This window comes from Chroicocephalus ridibundus, chromosome 6 (assembly GCF_963924245.1).
Source record: "Chroicocephalus ridibundus chromosome 6, bChrRid1.1, whole genome shotgun sequence".
In the NCBI taxonomy this organism is placed as follows: domain Eukaryota; kingdom Metazoa; phylum Chordata; class Aves; order Charadriiformes; family Laridae; genus Chroicocephalus; species Chroicocephalus ridibundus.
The window spans coordinates 61,741,805-61,756,404 of NC_086289.1; the positions used below are offsets into that span (position 1 = coordinate 61,741,805).

Consider the following 14,600-nt stretch of genomic DNA (forward strand, 5'->3'; position numbering starts at 1 on the left):
ACTTTTGGAGGCAGATGGGTGTCTGTGAGAAGGCAACCCTCAGTAGAGAAAAGAGCATGTGCTCTGAAAGCACCTGTCTTCAGGTTTTGTAGCTACTACAAGATCCCTGTGTTTTGCCTCATACTTGGAAATGCCTTTCTTTAGGTAAAGCGTCACGTGGATCTGTGACACTGATTTTTCCACATTTTTTCCCCCTTGGTACATTTTAGTAGGGCTTTGAATCAACAGAAGTTGAAAAAGAAGGGAGAAAATATGAACGAAAAGAGGAAATGGAGGAGACAAGCAAGGCTAGAATTTATCAAATCAGAGTGCCAGATCTGGTTTAATACCTTGATAGTCAACTAGGTATAAATCTGTCTCCTTTCACAAGAACTACCTGAAAGGAGGTTGTAGAGAGGTGGGGGTCGGGTTCTTCTCCCAAGGAACAGGCCATAGGACAAGGGGAAACGGCCTCAAGTTGCGCCAGGGGAGGTTTAGATTGGATATTAGGAAAAATATTTACACTGAGAGGGTTTTTAAGCATTGGAACAGGCTGCCCGGGGCAGTGGTTGAGGCACCATCCCTGGAGGTATATAAAAGCCCGGTCGACATAGTGCTTAGAGATATGGTTTAGTGACGGTTTTGTCAGAGTTTGGTTGATGGTTGGGCTCAATGGTCTGAAAGGTCCCTTCCAACCTGGGCAATTCTGTGGTTTTATGATTCTAAGAACAAAGCCTACAATTATTTTTTTTAAATGGTCCCTTAATAAAAATAAAGTCGTTGTGTTCGCTGACTAAAGACAGGCAAGTTCCATGTATGGAACCAGACTCCTGAGTCCTTCACGTTGTTGGTGCTGGGCCTTTCCTTCAGTTCACAAAAGGCTGTGCTGGGGTGTGCTGGGCAGACGTACAGGCATGTCCCTTTGGGTCTGCTGTTTATATGGTGGATTCAACAATCCAGGTTGCACGGGGCTCTGAGCAACCTGATCTAGTTGAAGATGTCCCTGCTCATTGCAGGGGCGTTGGACAAGGTGACCTTTAAAGGTCCCTTCCAACCCAAACTATTCTATGATTCTATGAACAATTCATTAGGGTTTTGAATTTTTCTTTCCAGTCCATTATTTTTGATGAGGTGGATCTGACAGATGCCAGTGTGGCAGAATCCAGCACTAAGAATGTCAACAACAGCTTCACGGTAGGATTTTTTGCATTATTTTCCATTCTTCTTGCATCTTTCCCCCACATCCCTTCTCTTTTGCAGAGTTTAAAAACATCTGAACAATCTTCGTAGCCTCTTTCATTAAAAAACAAACAAACAAACCAACCAACCAACAACTTACTTTTCCTTACAACATCATAACTCATCTCCGTGCACATGGGAAATACCTTGGGTTACTATGTATAGTGCTAAAACTTTGCATTTGGTGATTTTCTTACATATAAACTAGGAGGGTTTGATAGAATCCATTTACACAGTGGGACAGAAAAATTTGTTCTGCTGAGGGAGTTGGGGGTGATGTTGATGTTTATGTTTGAGATCTTGCTAAAGGAATTTCGTTTTCCCTCCAGGCCTTAAAATATGTAAACTACTTTCTCTGACTTTATTTGTATGTGGCTGTATGCGTGTTTATATATGCACACTATATATAGTGGCAAAGCAAAAGGAGAAACAAAAAAAAGTCTCATAGCAATAACTCAAATCGGTTTAGGATGCTTGTTAGATATGGAACATGTGCTAAATATTTGCAATCTGGAAACTGATGGTCTCACCGCTTCATTTTCTTCAGGCTTAGTAACGGAGGAAAAATAATTATATTTCTGATGTGCGGGTGTTCCACAAGCTCCATTTTGGGGGAAACACGTGGTGTGCAGAAAAAAGCCAGTGACAGCAGCCATGCAGGGCGAGTATCAAGCAGCTGCACGAGCTTCGGAGCTGGCTAACAGCAGTAACCTCCACACAGCCTCCCAAGGGCTCGTAAGGGAGGAGAGAGGAGGGTGTGGAGAAAGCAGGGCAGTGTTGGTCTAAGGTGAAGGGGGAAGCAATCCAAGTGGAGGGAGGAAGCTCATCCTGTAGGATGGTGACCCGCAGGTGGTGGCCAAGACTAAGCAGTGTGCCTTGCACTACAGCAGTCGTGACCCCTACTTTAAATGTCTAGCAAAGGCTGTTTCTTTTACGTAACTGTAAATTTTTGCGTTTTCAGTACCTCTGCAAAGCAGCTATGGGACCCACCCTATTGCAGATGAAACCCCAACACTTTCTCTAAGTTTGAAAACACTTTCTTCATCCATAATTGGATGAGTAGGAGACTCATCTGGGTCTGGTAGTAAATATTGATATCAGGTGTCAGTGCAGGTGTCAGTGTCTGTGCACAGAGAGAAGGATTCTGCAGTGAATTCAGTAGGGGATACATTTTCAAGAATGTGAAGTTATAAATAATAAATATTTATTTATTATGAAGGTAACTTTTTTCTTGGGTCTTGCTTCATTTTTCCCATATGTAAATAAAGACTGATTTTTCAGGTAAGCAAATGTACAGTTACTGTTTTGATTATTATTATAGTTGGGAGGGATCTGTGTGTATGTATATGTAGTGTCGGGATGCTGTGTTTAGGGACAGGAGGAAATAGTGTGTTTGCTCTCTCACATCGCCCCATCCAAGTCCAGCAGTGAAAAGCTACTTCCATCTCTATGGTACCGGGCTCTGCCAGTCCCTGCCTTCCCTAGGGGATAAAAAATATAGGATTACTTTGTGACTCAAGTAGCAGCTACAGCTTGCGCTGTCTCCAGTTGATCGCTATACCATGGGCCTCAGGTAAACTTCAAGAAAAACATCTCTCCTCTTAATTTCTATCTACTCTTTCAATAGGCGGCTTACAGAGGGGTTTGACTGTGGTTTACCATGAGCTATAAAAATACTTAGAAAATCAGAAGGTTGCCAAGTCTTGCTGCTTTTTGTCTGCCACATCATTGCTGTCAGTGCTTTTGATTCCTTGCAGTTTTGCCATTCTCTCTTGGTTTTCTTTGAGAGCACTCTGTTTCCCCCCTCTATCTCCGCAGCTCGGTTCCTTTCTAAAATTCAGAGTTCTTTGACGCTTTTTCCTGTTTCAAATCAGTGGGACTCACTGTTGAGTTTTTATCCTAAACCAGAATTGTCCAACACTTGGCATTGTGTAGCAGATACAGTTATTGTGGAGTTTTAGATGTTCTGGTTTTCTTTTTGTTTCTGTGTTTTCTTCAATGGAGACTGGTAGTTTTGGATTTACAAAAGAGTGGTTTCTTTCTGAGGAAACTCATGCTCTGTCCAGACATCTGTACTGCTTAATGTATAGATTCTGCAGGTCAGGTTGTGTGAATAACACTCCTAAGGTGCTAACAAAGGAGACAGGAAACAAAAACACTAGATAAACCACTCGGAGGAGCAATGTGGATCCAAAACAAAGAGGTAATAAGGGGTGACCAGTCAGAGGAGAAGCTGGTGAAAGGGCAGTGAGGAGCACGGGGAGGCAGCACCATGAGAGAAGAAAACCAGAGCACAGAGCCAGCAAAGATTATGTTGCATAAACAGAGGAATAAGGTTAAAAAAATATAGCTGCCAGTAAACCTTTTACATAGGACATAAGTCTGACAGCTAATTTGTCTGCTGTCAGCAGGCAGCGGAGCAAGAAAAATGAGTATTAAGACACAGACTTCTTCCTCTAAGAAGAGTGTGTAATACAGGTTCTGCAGTTGTTTGCTTAGTTGATATTGCATAGATTTCTTCAGTGGGGACAGTTGTCAGGATGGCTACCCAGAGTTAATGGATGTGTGACTACAGAATTGGCTGGGAGCAAGTGCGTAGGGGCATCTTTGAGCCTAAGATGTTGTATGGCTCTGTCCCCTGAGAGGTGTTAGGAAAAGCTTTCTGTTTAGCTATTGTTCCTTTAGGTCAGGCAGTGTGGCTGCACAGTTATTTAGCAGGAAGCCTCTGGGAACAAATCACAGAATGGCCCAAGCCAGGCCTCTCTTCGGAGGACTGTAGATGTAGTATTTGCTGGTTCTATCACATCTCTGCCATCTTTGTCCTTCTAAGTCGTCTGTCTACAAGGAAAATTATTTTGGGATGTCTGGGCTGTAAGTGACTGGTTCTTTCTATGTATGATCCCTTACTACCTAGTTTATAGATCTCACCAGTGGATTTTCCTAGGGCTGCTCTCTTTCACAGGGCCTTAGAGAGGATCTGCTGTGGTACAAACTCAGTGATAACCATATTGTCCTAGTACTTCACACCCATTTATTTCAAAGAGAGTGGTGATCTTTTAGCTTGGATTCTTGATGTCAGTGTGTGCCTACATTTGTACTCCTTATGAAATAGAGGTCAGCAGCATTGGATGGGTGAGATCAAAGCCTGACCCTAACTCCTGAGCAGAGCTTTCACAGCCGTATCCGCAAAACCTCTTGTCATTTCTAAAAAGCAGATGATTTGGGATTACACTGGGCATGTTGGGTCTTCCCAGTGAGACTTCGGCTGTTTCCATGAACAGTTTTTTCTTGGACAGTGCAATTTCACAGTAACTTGATTGGTTGATGTGTTTGCCTAAGTGCATTAGCCTGCACTTGCTCCAGGAGCATTAAAACAAAATATGTGATGAGGATGAGTTCCATACTTTGAACCTGGAATAGTTTTTTCTCTGGAACATGCCAGAAGGTTTGGGTTTTGGAGATACTTCATTCAAAATGACTGCTTTACCTGTGTCATGGACCTGAACCATCCAGCATGCCCGTTCTCCCCTGTGAAGCCTGTGAGGTTTGGGGGGGCACCAGTCGCCCTACTGTCTGTCGCTCAGGCCAGCACTTTGCCACCACAGCTATCACCTCAGGAGTCTTTGAAAGGACTTTGGGTCATCTCCTTAGGCCCATTATTGTAACTGTTTGTGTAGGCAACAAATTCTTACTCATCGGGTTGGTGTGTTGGCTGCTCTTTTCTAGAAGGTGCCAATTAAACCCGCTGCCTTCAATGCCATTGGCACTGCTGATGGAGTGATTCCTTATCAGTTCATTGTCCCTTTCCTGCCTTGTGCAGGATTCGATAAAGGGGAGGAAAAAATTTAAATGTTGTGTTCTTTAATACTAACAAAAGAATAGACGTCATCAACAGGAGAGGGCCTAGGAAGGACATCACGTCTTTCCAGGCATATATTCTGTGTTTCAATATGATTTTCACATGGTGTTTTTGTAAATGTTTTCCAGTTATTGCTAGCAAGTGGTGGTGTGGACTTTCACCCTCATTCACATAACATGGATTACAGCACTCACTTCCCATCTCTTCTTGTTCAGACCTTTGAGATCCCATAGGAGAAAGCTCCTCTCTGGGGAGAGGGATGTGTGTAGTTTGATTTCTTCTTTCTGATGCCTTAGTGGAAGTGAAGCTCAGCCAGCACATGTTGGTGAGCGCCAGGAGCCATGCTGTTGACCCCTCCTCCGTAGTTAAAGGCTTTCCACTGGAAGAGGTGGAGCTTGAACTCCTGAGCTCCTGTAAACCCTTTTCTGTTGGGAAGTACATCTCAGCTCAGCCACAGACAGGAAACAGCATATTATTACAGTCCGCGCCTGCCCCTCCACTTCACTGCCGTCAGAAGGAAACTTATCCCGGCTCCTCCTTAAGCAGACAACTAATCAGCTTGTGGCAAGTGGAACATAGCTCAGAAAGACTGACCACAGAGGAGACTAGTCCTATTAATCGCATGTCAAGCAATCTGTTTAGGTTTTTTTTCTGAGGGAATAGTCTGCTCTGGACACTAGTTTAGAGGAAGATTGAACGTGAAAGGTAAGAGCAGGAGTCTGAGTTCTCTGGTCTGAGCATTGAGAAACATGGCACCTGTGCCAGCATACCAGAGTATCAGGAGCTCAGGTTCTTTGCAATAAGTTTGCTATAAGCTCTTACTGCTCAAGTGTTCTTTCCTGTGTGGATTTATGTAGATAAGTTCTCCAGAATGGGGGTAAAGGGAAACGTGCCTGCAGTGCTGTTGGAAATGCTGCACCCATCAGTTAAGAAATACTGTTTATTAACTGATGATTCACCCTGGCCAATGTCACAGGAGAGAGGAAGTATTGAGATTAGAGTAATACCTCTCTTTCAGAGCACTTGCATGACTGGAGGCAACAATGGTTGTGGTAGCTTGAGGAACAGGGAGTTGCTGGTGCTCCTGAATGAGAGCATGCTGTCATCTCTGAGAAGCAGTATGGATGTCATTCTCCAGCTGTATGGAAGCCTCAGGTGTGCTACAATTTTTTGTTATTACAGCCTTGTTACTTAGTACTGACATTATTCAGCAGCAGAGATGCCAGTTTCTGTCTTGTGAAGTTTTGTGTGACTGATCTCCTTCAGACTGTGTATTTTTGCTGTATTGTCCCAGGGCTTGCTGATGCTGTGGAGAAATAGCATGAATCTTCATTTTGGGGTAATTAACCTTTCCTAAAAATGCAGGGCAAAGTGCTTGAACTTTAACAAAAGATAAAAGTGCCGAGGGTGCTTCCTGATGGGGAGAGTATGTTGTTGATGTCTGCAAATCCATTTCACAGCGAAGTGAAAGTGCCTTTGCCTCTTCTGTGATTTTGTGTCAAGTTGAATTATTTGTACTAGTGCTTTTAAGTGAAAATACCTCCTTTTTAGCAGAGACGGCAATGAAGTCTTCTCTGAAGAGTTTGGTTCTGAAAGAGTGCATAGAGCTGCTGAAGCTACGTGTCAGGCAGAAAGTCTGCTGCTCGAGTCTAGCACAGGAGCTGGGTGCCTGTGGGGCACTGTTGAAATGAGAGGAGCCCAGATCAGAGGTTATTTGTGCTGGTTTGAAATACAAGCTTCAAGAAAGAGCATGTGACTTATTTTTTATGAGGAGAAAGAATATAAGAACCTTTGTTACAAGCTGTTTGCAGAAAGTCAGACTTGGACTTCGAGCTTGGGCTGATAGAGGTCAGGGAAATCTGCGTGGTTTGACACTTGAACAGATTCCCCCAACTGCCCCGGTGTGGCCTCAGCCCTTTGAAAAAGATGGGCTTGAGTGTCTGCTGCAGGGAGTCACTGAGCTTCCTAGCGAGGGAGGGGATCTTCCTCCCCTGCTTCCTCAGCACGGGGCACGAGGGACCCAGAGGGAAGGCGTCAGTTCTCAGGAGTGGGGGAAAAAAGACTTACTAATCTGAGGACCTGGTTACGCAGGGGAGTCACCAAGTGTCGTGATTCCTCACTTTACTCCCTTCTACACAGTCATGGATTGCCACGTTAAGGGTTGGAGAAGGGAAAGATGAGAGAAGAGTGACTCGTGGAAAGGATGGTTCTTCCCTCCTTTTTAAATTCTCTTCTCTAAATTGAATAAAATCAGAGTGCGCGTCGGAAAGTCAGGCTTTGCTGGAGGTTGTTGTCTCTTCCACACCCATGTGTATATACACGTTCAGGAATTGTACACTCTCTGCTAGTGCTCTTACTCTGTTTATATTGGCAGCTGTCAGCATTTCCTTTATAAGCAAGTGAAAATAGGAGTAGAGCTGTGAATTGCCATGTCCATTATCGCTCTGCTGTTCTTTCCCCCTCCCTTCATTAAGTGCAGTTTGCTCCCCGTTTCCTGTCAGAACTGCTGCAGTTTCAAAATACTTTGCTATTTTCATAGTTTGTAGTCCAGACCAGTGCAGTTCTTTTTTTCTGCTTGAGAAAAGGCCCTTTGGTAAACAGACCATTCTGAGTCACTGTTAGTCAGTGAAGACAGTCATTTAAAATCCTTTCATGTCAAGGATTTTTAGGACTCTTAATCCAGCCTCCTGCAGGAGCTGGTCATTAGTCTGCTCACACAAAAGAAGGAAAAATCTGGAGAAAAACCATCGAAGAGAGGATAAACATGGAAGAAGAGTTAGAGAGTCTGGAAGGAGTTGCTGCGGGTGGAGAGATCTGGCGATTGCTACTGTACGTTACAGAACAGCCCCAAAATATGCGAGGAGTTTTTAAGAAAGATGAAGCTACTGTAAGAGAAAGAGGTCAGGCTGAGCTTTATGTATTTCACTGTAAGAGAGGATAGAGAGAGCCGGAAAGTGACGGCGACTTTGTGAAGAGCTTTTGTTTCTTTAGAGGGAAGTTTACTGCTTTGAAATTAGTGTCTGTTATTGCCCTTGTGCCTGAACAGTAGGAGCTTTTGTTTGATAATCTCTTTGCTCTTTGTAACCTTCCTGCTGCGTTGGTGCTTTATCTACCTTCCTGAGCGAGACTGTAGATTCCAGCGTCTTCTCCCCCTTCCAGGTGAGGACGCAAAGGCAGAACAACCTGTGGTAAACAGGATGTCATCTGAGAACACGATGGGTTCAGTTTTACATAGGAGTTGCTCCAGAAGGAAAAGACTTCTTTTTATGCACATCTTTACTCTGCTCATTTTGACAGGTGGGGAGAGGCTTGCTAATATGATTTGCAGAAATGAGGTCTCCCTGCTTGCGGTGCTTGGGATGGTTTCACTGTTACGGTGCATAAACGGGACTTGTCTTAGCCTGGTGACCCAGTGTGGAAAGCTGCTGGGTTCATCAAGCTGTTGAAAGCTATTCATTTCCTTTTGTGCTAGCTACCAGCCTCTTTTCAACACAGCTGAGGTTAGGGGGCTGCGAGGAGCTGTTGCTAACAATAAGCTGTCAGTAACAGGTCATTTTCCTACCGTGGATAAGGTCTTTTATTGCTCAATCCCGTGATTTATTAGGTGCTAGCCTTGATGTGTATGAGCCCACTGAGACAGCAGCTCTACTACCACTGGGGAACATTGACCTGCCCCTCTGTTCTTCAGGGTTTTGCTTCTGTTTGAGCGAGTAGGAAGGTTTCTCTGAAATACCCTTTACCTTCCCAGATGTGCTGCCTTTTCTGAACAGGATAGTTCTGTTTGGGAACTCTTCCTGGCAGGAGTGCGTCCTTTGGAGAACAGATGAAGAAGGGATGCGTGTGTGCATCTGCTGCGTGAAGCGGAGGGTGGGTGGGTAACGGAGCTGTGCTCAGATGCTCTGGCACTTGGCATGGCAGCCCTGGCCCTTCCCATTTGGTGCCGCTCCATCCATGTAGGTCTTGAGTGATGAACATGCATGAATTACCAGGATTGTGTGCATTTATACCTGCTAACAGTGGCAAAGACCTTCTTGCAGACTCTAGGTTTTGACATCTGTTAAGTGGTTGCAAAAGTCCTAAAATCCTCTCCTTGTCCGTGCTCCTCTTACCAATTGCCAAGAACAGGAATGTGCCTTGTTTAGCAACAGAGTTTCCAGAAGCATGTAGGAATGTGACCCTGGTATGAGAGATGATAATTTTCCCAGGGAATGCTCCGTCTGGCCTGCTTTCCCGCTGCAGCATCGGGGAAGACAGGGAGTGGGAGAAAGCACAGATGGAGGGTCAGTGTGAACTGAACTCGATCTGCAGGCACAGCGTAGTGGCGATAAGCGTCAACGCCAGCGCTCAGAGAAGATGCGCTTGTAATGTGCAGCCCCCTGGCAGACGAGGTGTATGTTGCAAGGTGAACGAACCTGATAATATAAAAATGGTCCTAAAGAGAGCACTCCACATGCTGTACCTATTTGCTTATGCAAATGACCTGTCCCAGATTTTACAGATTGAAAATTAAGGTAAAACAGCCACCTGGAAGCTGGAGATAAAATACCCAGTATAGTGCAAACAGAGATTTGGGCACTTAGGGCCTCGAGGAATAACTTGTTATTGCTATTTAAAAAAAAAAAAAAAAAGGCAGAATTTGGCATAACTATAAGAACATTAATGACTTGTTTTATTTGGTGGAAGTGAGAGTTTCTGTAGGTGAAAGGTGGTCATTTTAGCAGGAAATAAATATCTTGCACTATAAAAATAAGTATAAAACTGGTGCGTTCCTCCAGTGCCATATGAAAAGCTTCTTTTTTCTTTCCCCTTCAGGGTAGCATCCAGGTTTTGAGGAAAGAGAATCTGTGCAGTTCTAGAGAGCTCTAAGTGAACTCTGCAGCGGGTTAACAGGACTGAATTTGTTGGCAAAACTGAGTGAAAGCTGAACTGCAAATCGGAAGAGGGATGTTGTCTGTGGAGGAAGGCAAGCCTCAGTCCCCCATGAGTCTAAGCATTGATACTCGTAGTATTTCTTTCTTGCAAACTGTAGAGACCTACTAAAATCATGCTGACTTGCTGTCTAAGGCGTTGCTGGCCTGATGCTCAGCTCCAGAGTGTTTCAGAAGCTGACATCAATGAGACAGGCTTTTAAAATTTTAAGTGGAAAGAACCGGTTTGAGTCTGAAACTCATACTTTAATTTTCCTTTTTTTCTCCCTTTTTCACAGTCGTCTTTTTAACCTTGTGTGTCTGCTGAGGGAGTAGCACTGCTTAATCCATGCAGTGCATTTTGCTCTCTGTGAGTTCAGCGATGGGGTTTGAAACGTGCAATGACTTTGCTGGTTTGTGAATCTTGCTGATGAACATGGGCAAGGTGTTTTATTGTACACCAGTGATCATTTCACTACCGCTGTTGCTGGAACAGGAGCTGAAGCTGATAAAATGGCTGGGTCCTCATTATAATCGCACCCAATTTTCCTTCCTGAGTTTTTGGGTTCATGGGATACAAGAGCTTACTCCAGTATACAAAAGCAGATGTAGCAGTTAGCTACAGATGGTGGACGTTTTCCCCGCCTTTGCCTATATGTGATCAAGCTGAGTTTTTTGTCTGCACCAGCACCGTTCTCACAGCTATTTTATTTTTTCTAGTTGCAGTTCCTAGGTCTTTGGAGGTCCAGGAATTCCTGTTGTCCTCGTACCCAAATCATCAGCTGTTTGGAATAATCCAGGATCTCTTTGGGAGATTTATGACTAGCACCTTTTGACTATATTTGAACAGGATGTGAGTAAAAGGAAGCAGTTAGAATGAGCAGGTGTTCTCACGCACCCACTTTTGGCCACTCCGAGAAATGTATCACATCAGAAAAGCTATATTTAGCGAAGTTGTATGTCCCCCCCACCCCGTCTCGCCCCACGGCATTTCTTCAGCCAGCTCCGTGATTGGACCAGCGTGATCTTAACTTGTTTTGCCATCTTTTGTGGTCACTGAGCTCACCAGATCTGCTCTGATAACAAACAGTCCCAATGCATATTTGGCCAGACTGTCACTTTTTTGCTGAGAAGTTTCTGGGCAGCTAGAAAATGCTGAAAGAGGAAGTGAGCAGAGATGGTAAAGTTGTCTTTGATGGCAGCAAGACCAGAGAATGAAGTTTATGCTCCGACTGTTGGGTGGAGGAAGGTTGCTCAGTACAGCAAAACACCAAAGGGTGAAGTATAGCAGATTTCTATTTAAAATTTGGTCTAATATAAGGAGTCTTTTTTGGGCTGCCTTTCTAATCCAATTATTCACAGCTGTTCAGTGGGGAAGGACATCCAGGGACATCCAGTCCATTTTTAGAATGTGAAATGAGAAATTTTCTTTGGTTGGCTCTGTTGTTTGCCAGCTGGCCTGATTTGAAATGTCAGTAAACCAGTGTTAGTTTTGGACAGGGGAGTGTGGGTCAACATGAGGGGTGGGGGTTAACAGCTGGTAAAAGGGCATATGCTCTGTGAGGTAGAGGCAGAGGAGATGAAGCTGCATTTTGGAGAAGTGCCAGGGGATGATCAGTATTTGCACAAGATGGCCAATGAACCATGGCTTTTTTCAGATTTAGGGTTTTTTTAGGTTTAGAGTGAGCAAGCTTGAAGATGTAGAGTTTCTCTGATAGATCTGAGCTGGCTCATCTGGATTGAGGGCACATAACTGCCTGCGAAGGGGTGACCTGCTGGGTAGTTGATTGTCACCACAGTTCCCACAAAAGGTATTTCTGGGTTTCATACGTAGTGAAGAGTTTGTAAGTTAAGCTGTGTCCTGCTTTGAAATGTCTTGAAGCCTTCCTGCCGTTCTCATCCATCCTTACGGCTGTTCGGGATTGATTTAGAGGGATTGGTAGCTTTATTTCCGCCATGACTGATGTTGAGCTGTTTCGCTGGTCAGTGTTAGGTCTCAATAAAGTCGCCGTGTGGTGAGCTCTGGGCGCATAGGTATCTGGGCATCCGGTTCCTACTAAGAAGTGAAATCTAAAGAACCACACCCAAAAGTTCAATAGCATTTCGGATCAAAAAAGTATGTTAGCTTTTAATATGCCCTTTTTAGGAAGAACAAACACTTTTAATTTACGTAATTGCTCATATCTAGATAAAATTCTGAGCTGTTTCAGGGCAGGAACACTCAGACTTCTGCCAATCCCCAAACAGGCCAAAAATGTATGAGATTATAAATAAATCTTAAAGCTTTTTATTGTGGTTTTTTTTAACTCCTCGCAAGGCAGCCCCCATCCTAACTCAAAAGCAATCAGATCGTTGTTGTTGTGCGCTCCGTTTATATGAGAACAAGAGGTCACTGGATGACATTACTGCTTTGTAAATTTAGAACAAATAAAAGGAAATGCTGCTTCACCTAGTGCGTCGTCATCCTGTGGAATATACTGTTCCAGGATGTTAGTCAAAAGCCGTAGCCGGAACATAAAAAAATAGCTGGACTATGCTCATTTCTATCCATGTTTGCCAACAGGGATAACCAAGCCTCCTGTTCCAGAGCATTGGCTCATGGCGGCTGTAGCTGAGAGCAAGCACCCGGGTCTCCCCAGCTGGGAAAGGACAGCTTTTCAGGGGGAAGATTGCTGTGACTTCTTTTGGAGATTACAATAATGATACTATTTTTTTTTTTTTTTTTGGATGCAGTACGTTAGATTGATCATCGATCTCGTCTAGACAGCGCAGTGTATGTAATAGCCTTTCTCCCTCTGTTAGTATCCTTTAACAGGTGGATGTCTGGAGTTGAAATTACTGGCTTGAGTAGCAGGAGGTAAAAGTGGCGAGATAAGTGGTTTTCTGTGCCTGGGAGCAGGATCGTGTTTGTGTTCATCTCAGTTCTGCCCTTCTTCAGGAGCGACGTAGTGGCGTGCCTGTCGCACATCAGCCTGCGCAGGGAGGAGGCGAGGGGCTGGCTGGAGCGCAGGGGAAGCAAGAGTCCCCGCGCCCCAGAGGTGCCCGCTGCTGGCTGGCGGGTGCAGGAGGCTGTATGAAAGGCGAGAACTGCTGAACCGCTCTGTGAAGGAAGTGTCCCTATTAACATGTTTCTGGATTCCTAATTATCCTCATTAAAATGTTTAACTGTAACACCGCTGCATGTTAATCAGAAAAACAGGTTTGTATGGTTTCTTAATTTCCCCAAAGAATTGTTACACTATTTACATTAAAATCTTATCTGTCCTTCACAGGGAAGCCTGAATTGTCCCCATTTGTCCTCCTTAGAATAGCCGTGAGGTTTGAGATTATATTCTTTTATTTCCCATCTCCGATGATACCACTAAATCCCAATGCAAGTGTTGCTTTAGAACTCACTAATGGGGAATGCTCTTCATAAATTTATCTTGCACAAAGTTACATTTTATTTGTGGTTTTGTAGTCACACAATAGACCCTTTATATTAATTCTGTGACTCTTTGTCTGGATGATTCAAGTAAGAAAATCTTCTTGATCTCTTTGTTTGTCCTCTTGTCTTAAAAACTTTAACTTTGTTCTTTGAACAGAGGATTGTCCACCACTGAATGTGGGGATTTTTGAGATGAAGCGGTAGGTGACTTAAGAAGGAATTAGTGATTTTCTACATTGGACAGTCTCTCCAGTGATCCAGGAAGTCGGTAGCCTCAGAAATAAATTCTTATCAAAGGAGTGTCTGCATTTCTGTATTTTATGTCAGTATTTTCGATATCATGTCTTCTGAGATGATTTAAAAATGATACTATATTCTTTGCATTTGCTTCCCCCCCCACCCCAAAAAAAAAAGAGAGAAAATAGGAAAAGGGACATCACTGAATAGGAGTGTTATGAAATGGGATTGTGATGATAATAAATTAATTTTACCAACTGTTTTAAATTATTTTTCCCCACTGCCCAAGAGCGTGCCAGTGGCTTGTTGAATGAACTGGTGGTTCCTTATAAAAACTGGCTGGTTTCAAAGTGATGAAAGGTCCTTGGATGCTTCATCCTGGGATGCTTGGACTTTACATAGGATACTGTTGCACACATGCAATTATATATGTTCTTGGCTTCACCGCCAGCAAAAAGTGGGGCCCTGTGTTGTCTGAACAAATTATTTGAACTTTGTTTTACTTCCAGGGAAAAAGCTGCTTCCTCTTAGCCGGATTTCAGAGATGCTGCTTGTTCTTCTCTAAGTCCACGCTGATTTTTGCAGTAGCGTTTCATGCTCCGTAAAAGGTTTCTCTAGGATAGCCCATCTTACATAGCAGAGTTTTTGATGGAAATACAGTTAACCGCCCACTTGTCCCCTTTCCCAAGGAAGAAGAAAGACTCCTGTGATTACCTTCTTTGGGAATAAATTTTATCAGAGCTGGAATTGTTAAAAGGAAAAGTCAGGGAAGAGGGAAGGAGTTCTTCAAAGTTTTATTTTTAGAAAATTGTAAATATTTATTTCTGTTTGCTTACAATTGATACAGATCAGGTCATTTTGTCCAAGATAGAATGCTCTGTGCCAAAACTGTGTTTCCAATATGAATGTGCAGTCCTTGCTCTAAAAAGATATTTAATTCCATTGCCTACTT

At 43.6% G+C, this 14,600-nt stretch overlaps 1 protein-coding gene across 7 annotated transcripts in view; it reads left to right on the top strand.

Moving 5' to 3' along the window:
- DGKD (diacylglycerol kinase delta) overlaps positions 1-14,600 on the top strand; it is a 65,763-nt gene that overhangs the window by 16,040 nt on the left and 35,123 nt on the right. For 5 of the 7 annotated variants that reach the window (XR_010071833.1, XR_010071834.1, XM_063340235.1 and 2 more), the window contains exon 3: positions 1,093-1,173. Coding sequence is in view for 3 of the 7 variants with exons in the window: in XM_063340235.1 (XP_063196305.1) it covers positions 1,093-1,173 (81 nt within the window). In the remaining 4 variants the exon portion in view is untranslated. Of the gene's footprint in view, positions 1-1,092; positions 1,174-5,649; positions 5,783-6,127; positions 6,233-14,600 lie in introns of those variants that run through there. The other 2 variants (XM_063340238.1, XM_063340239.1) reach the window with 2 other exon arrangements.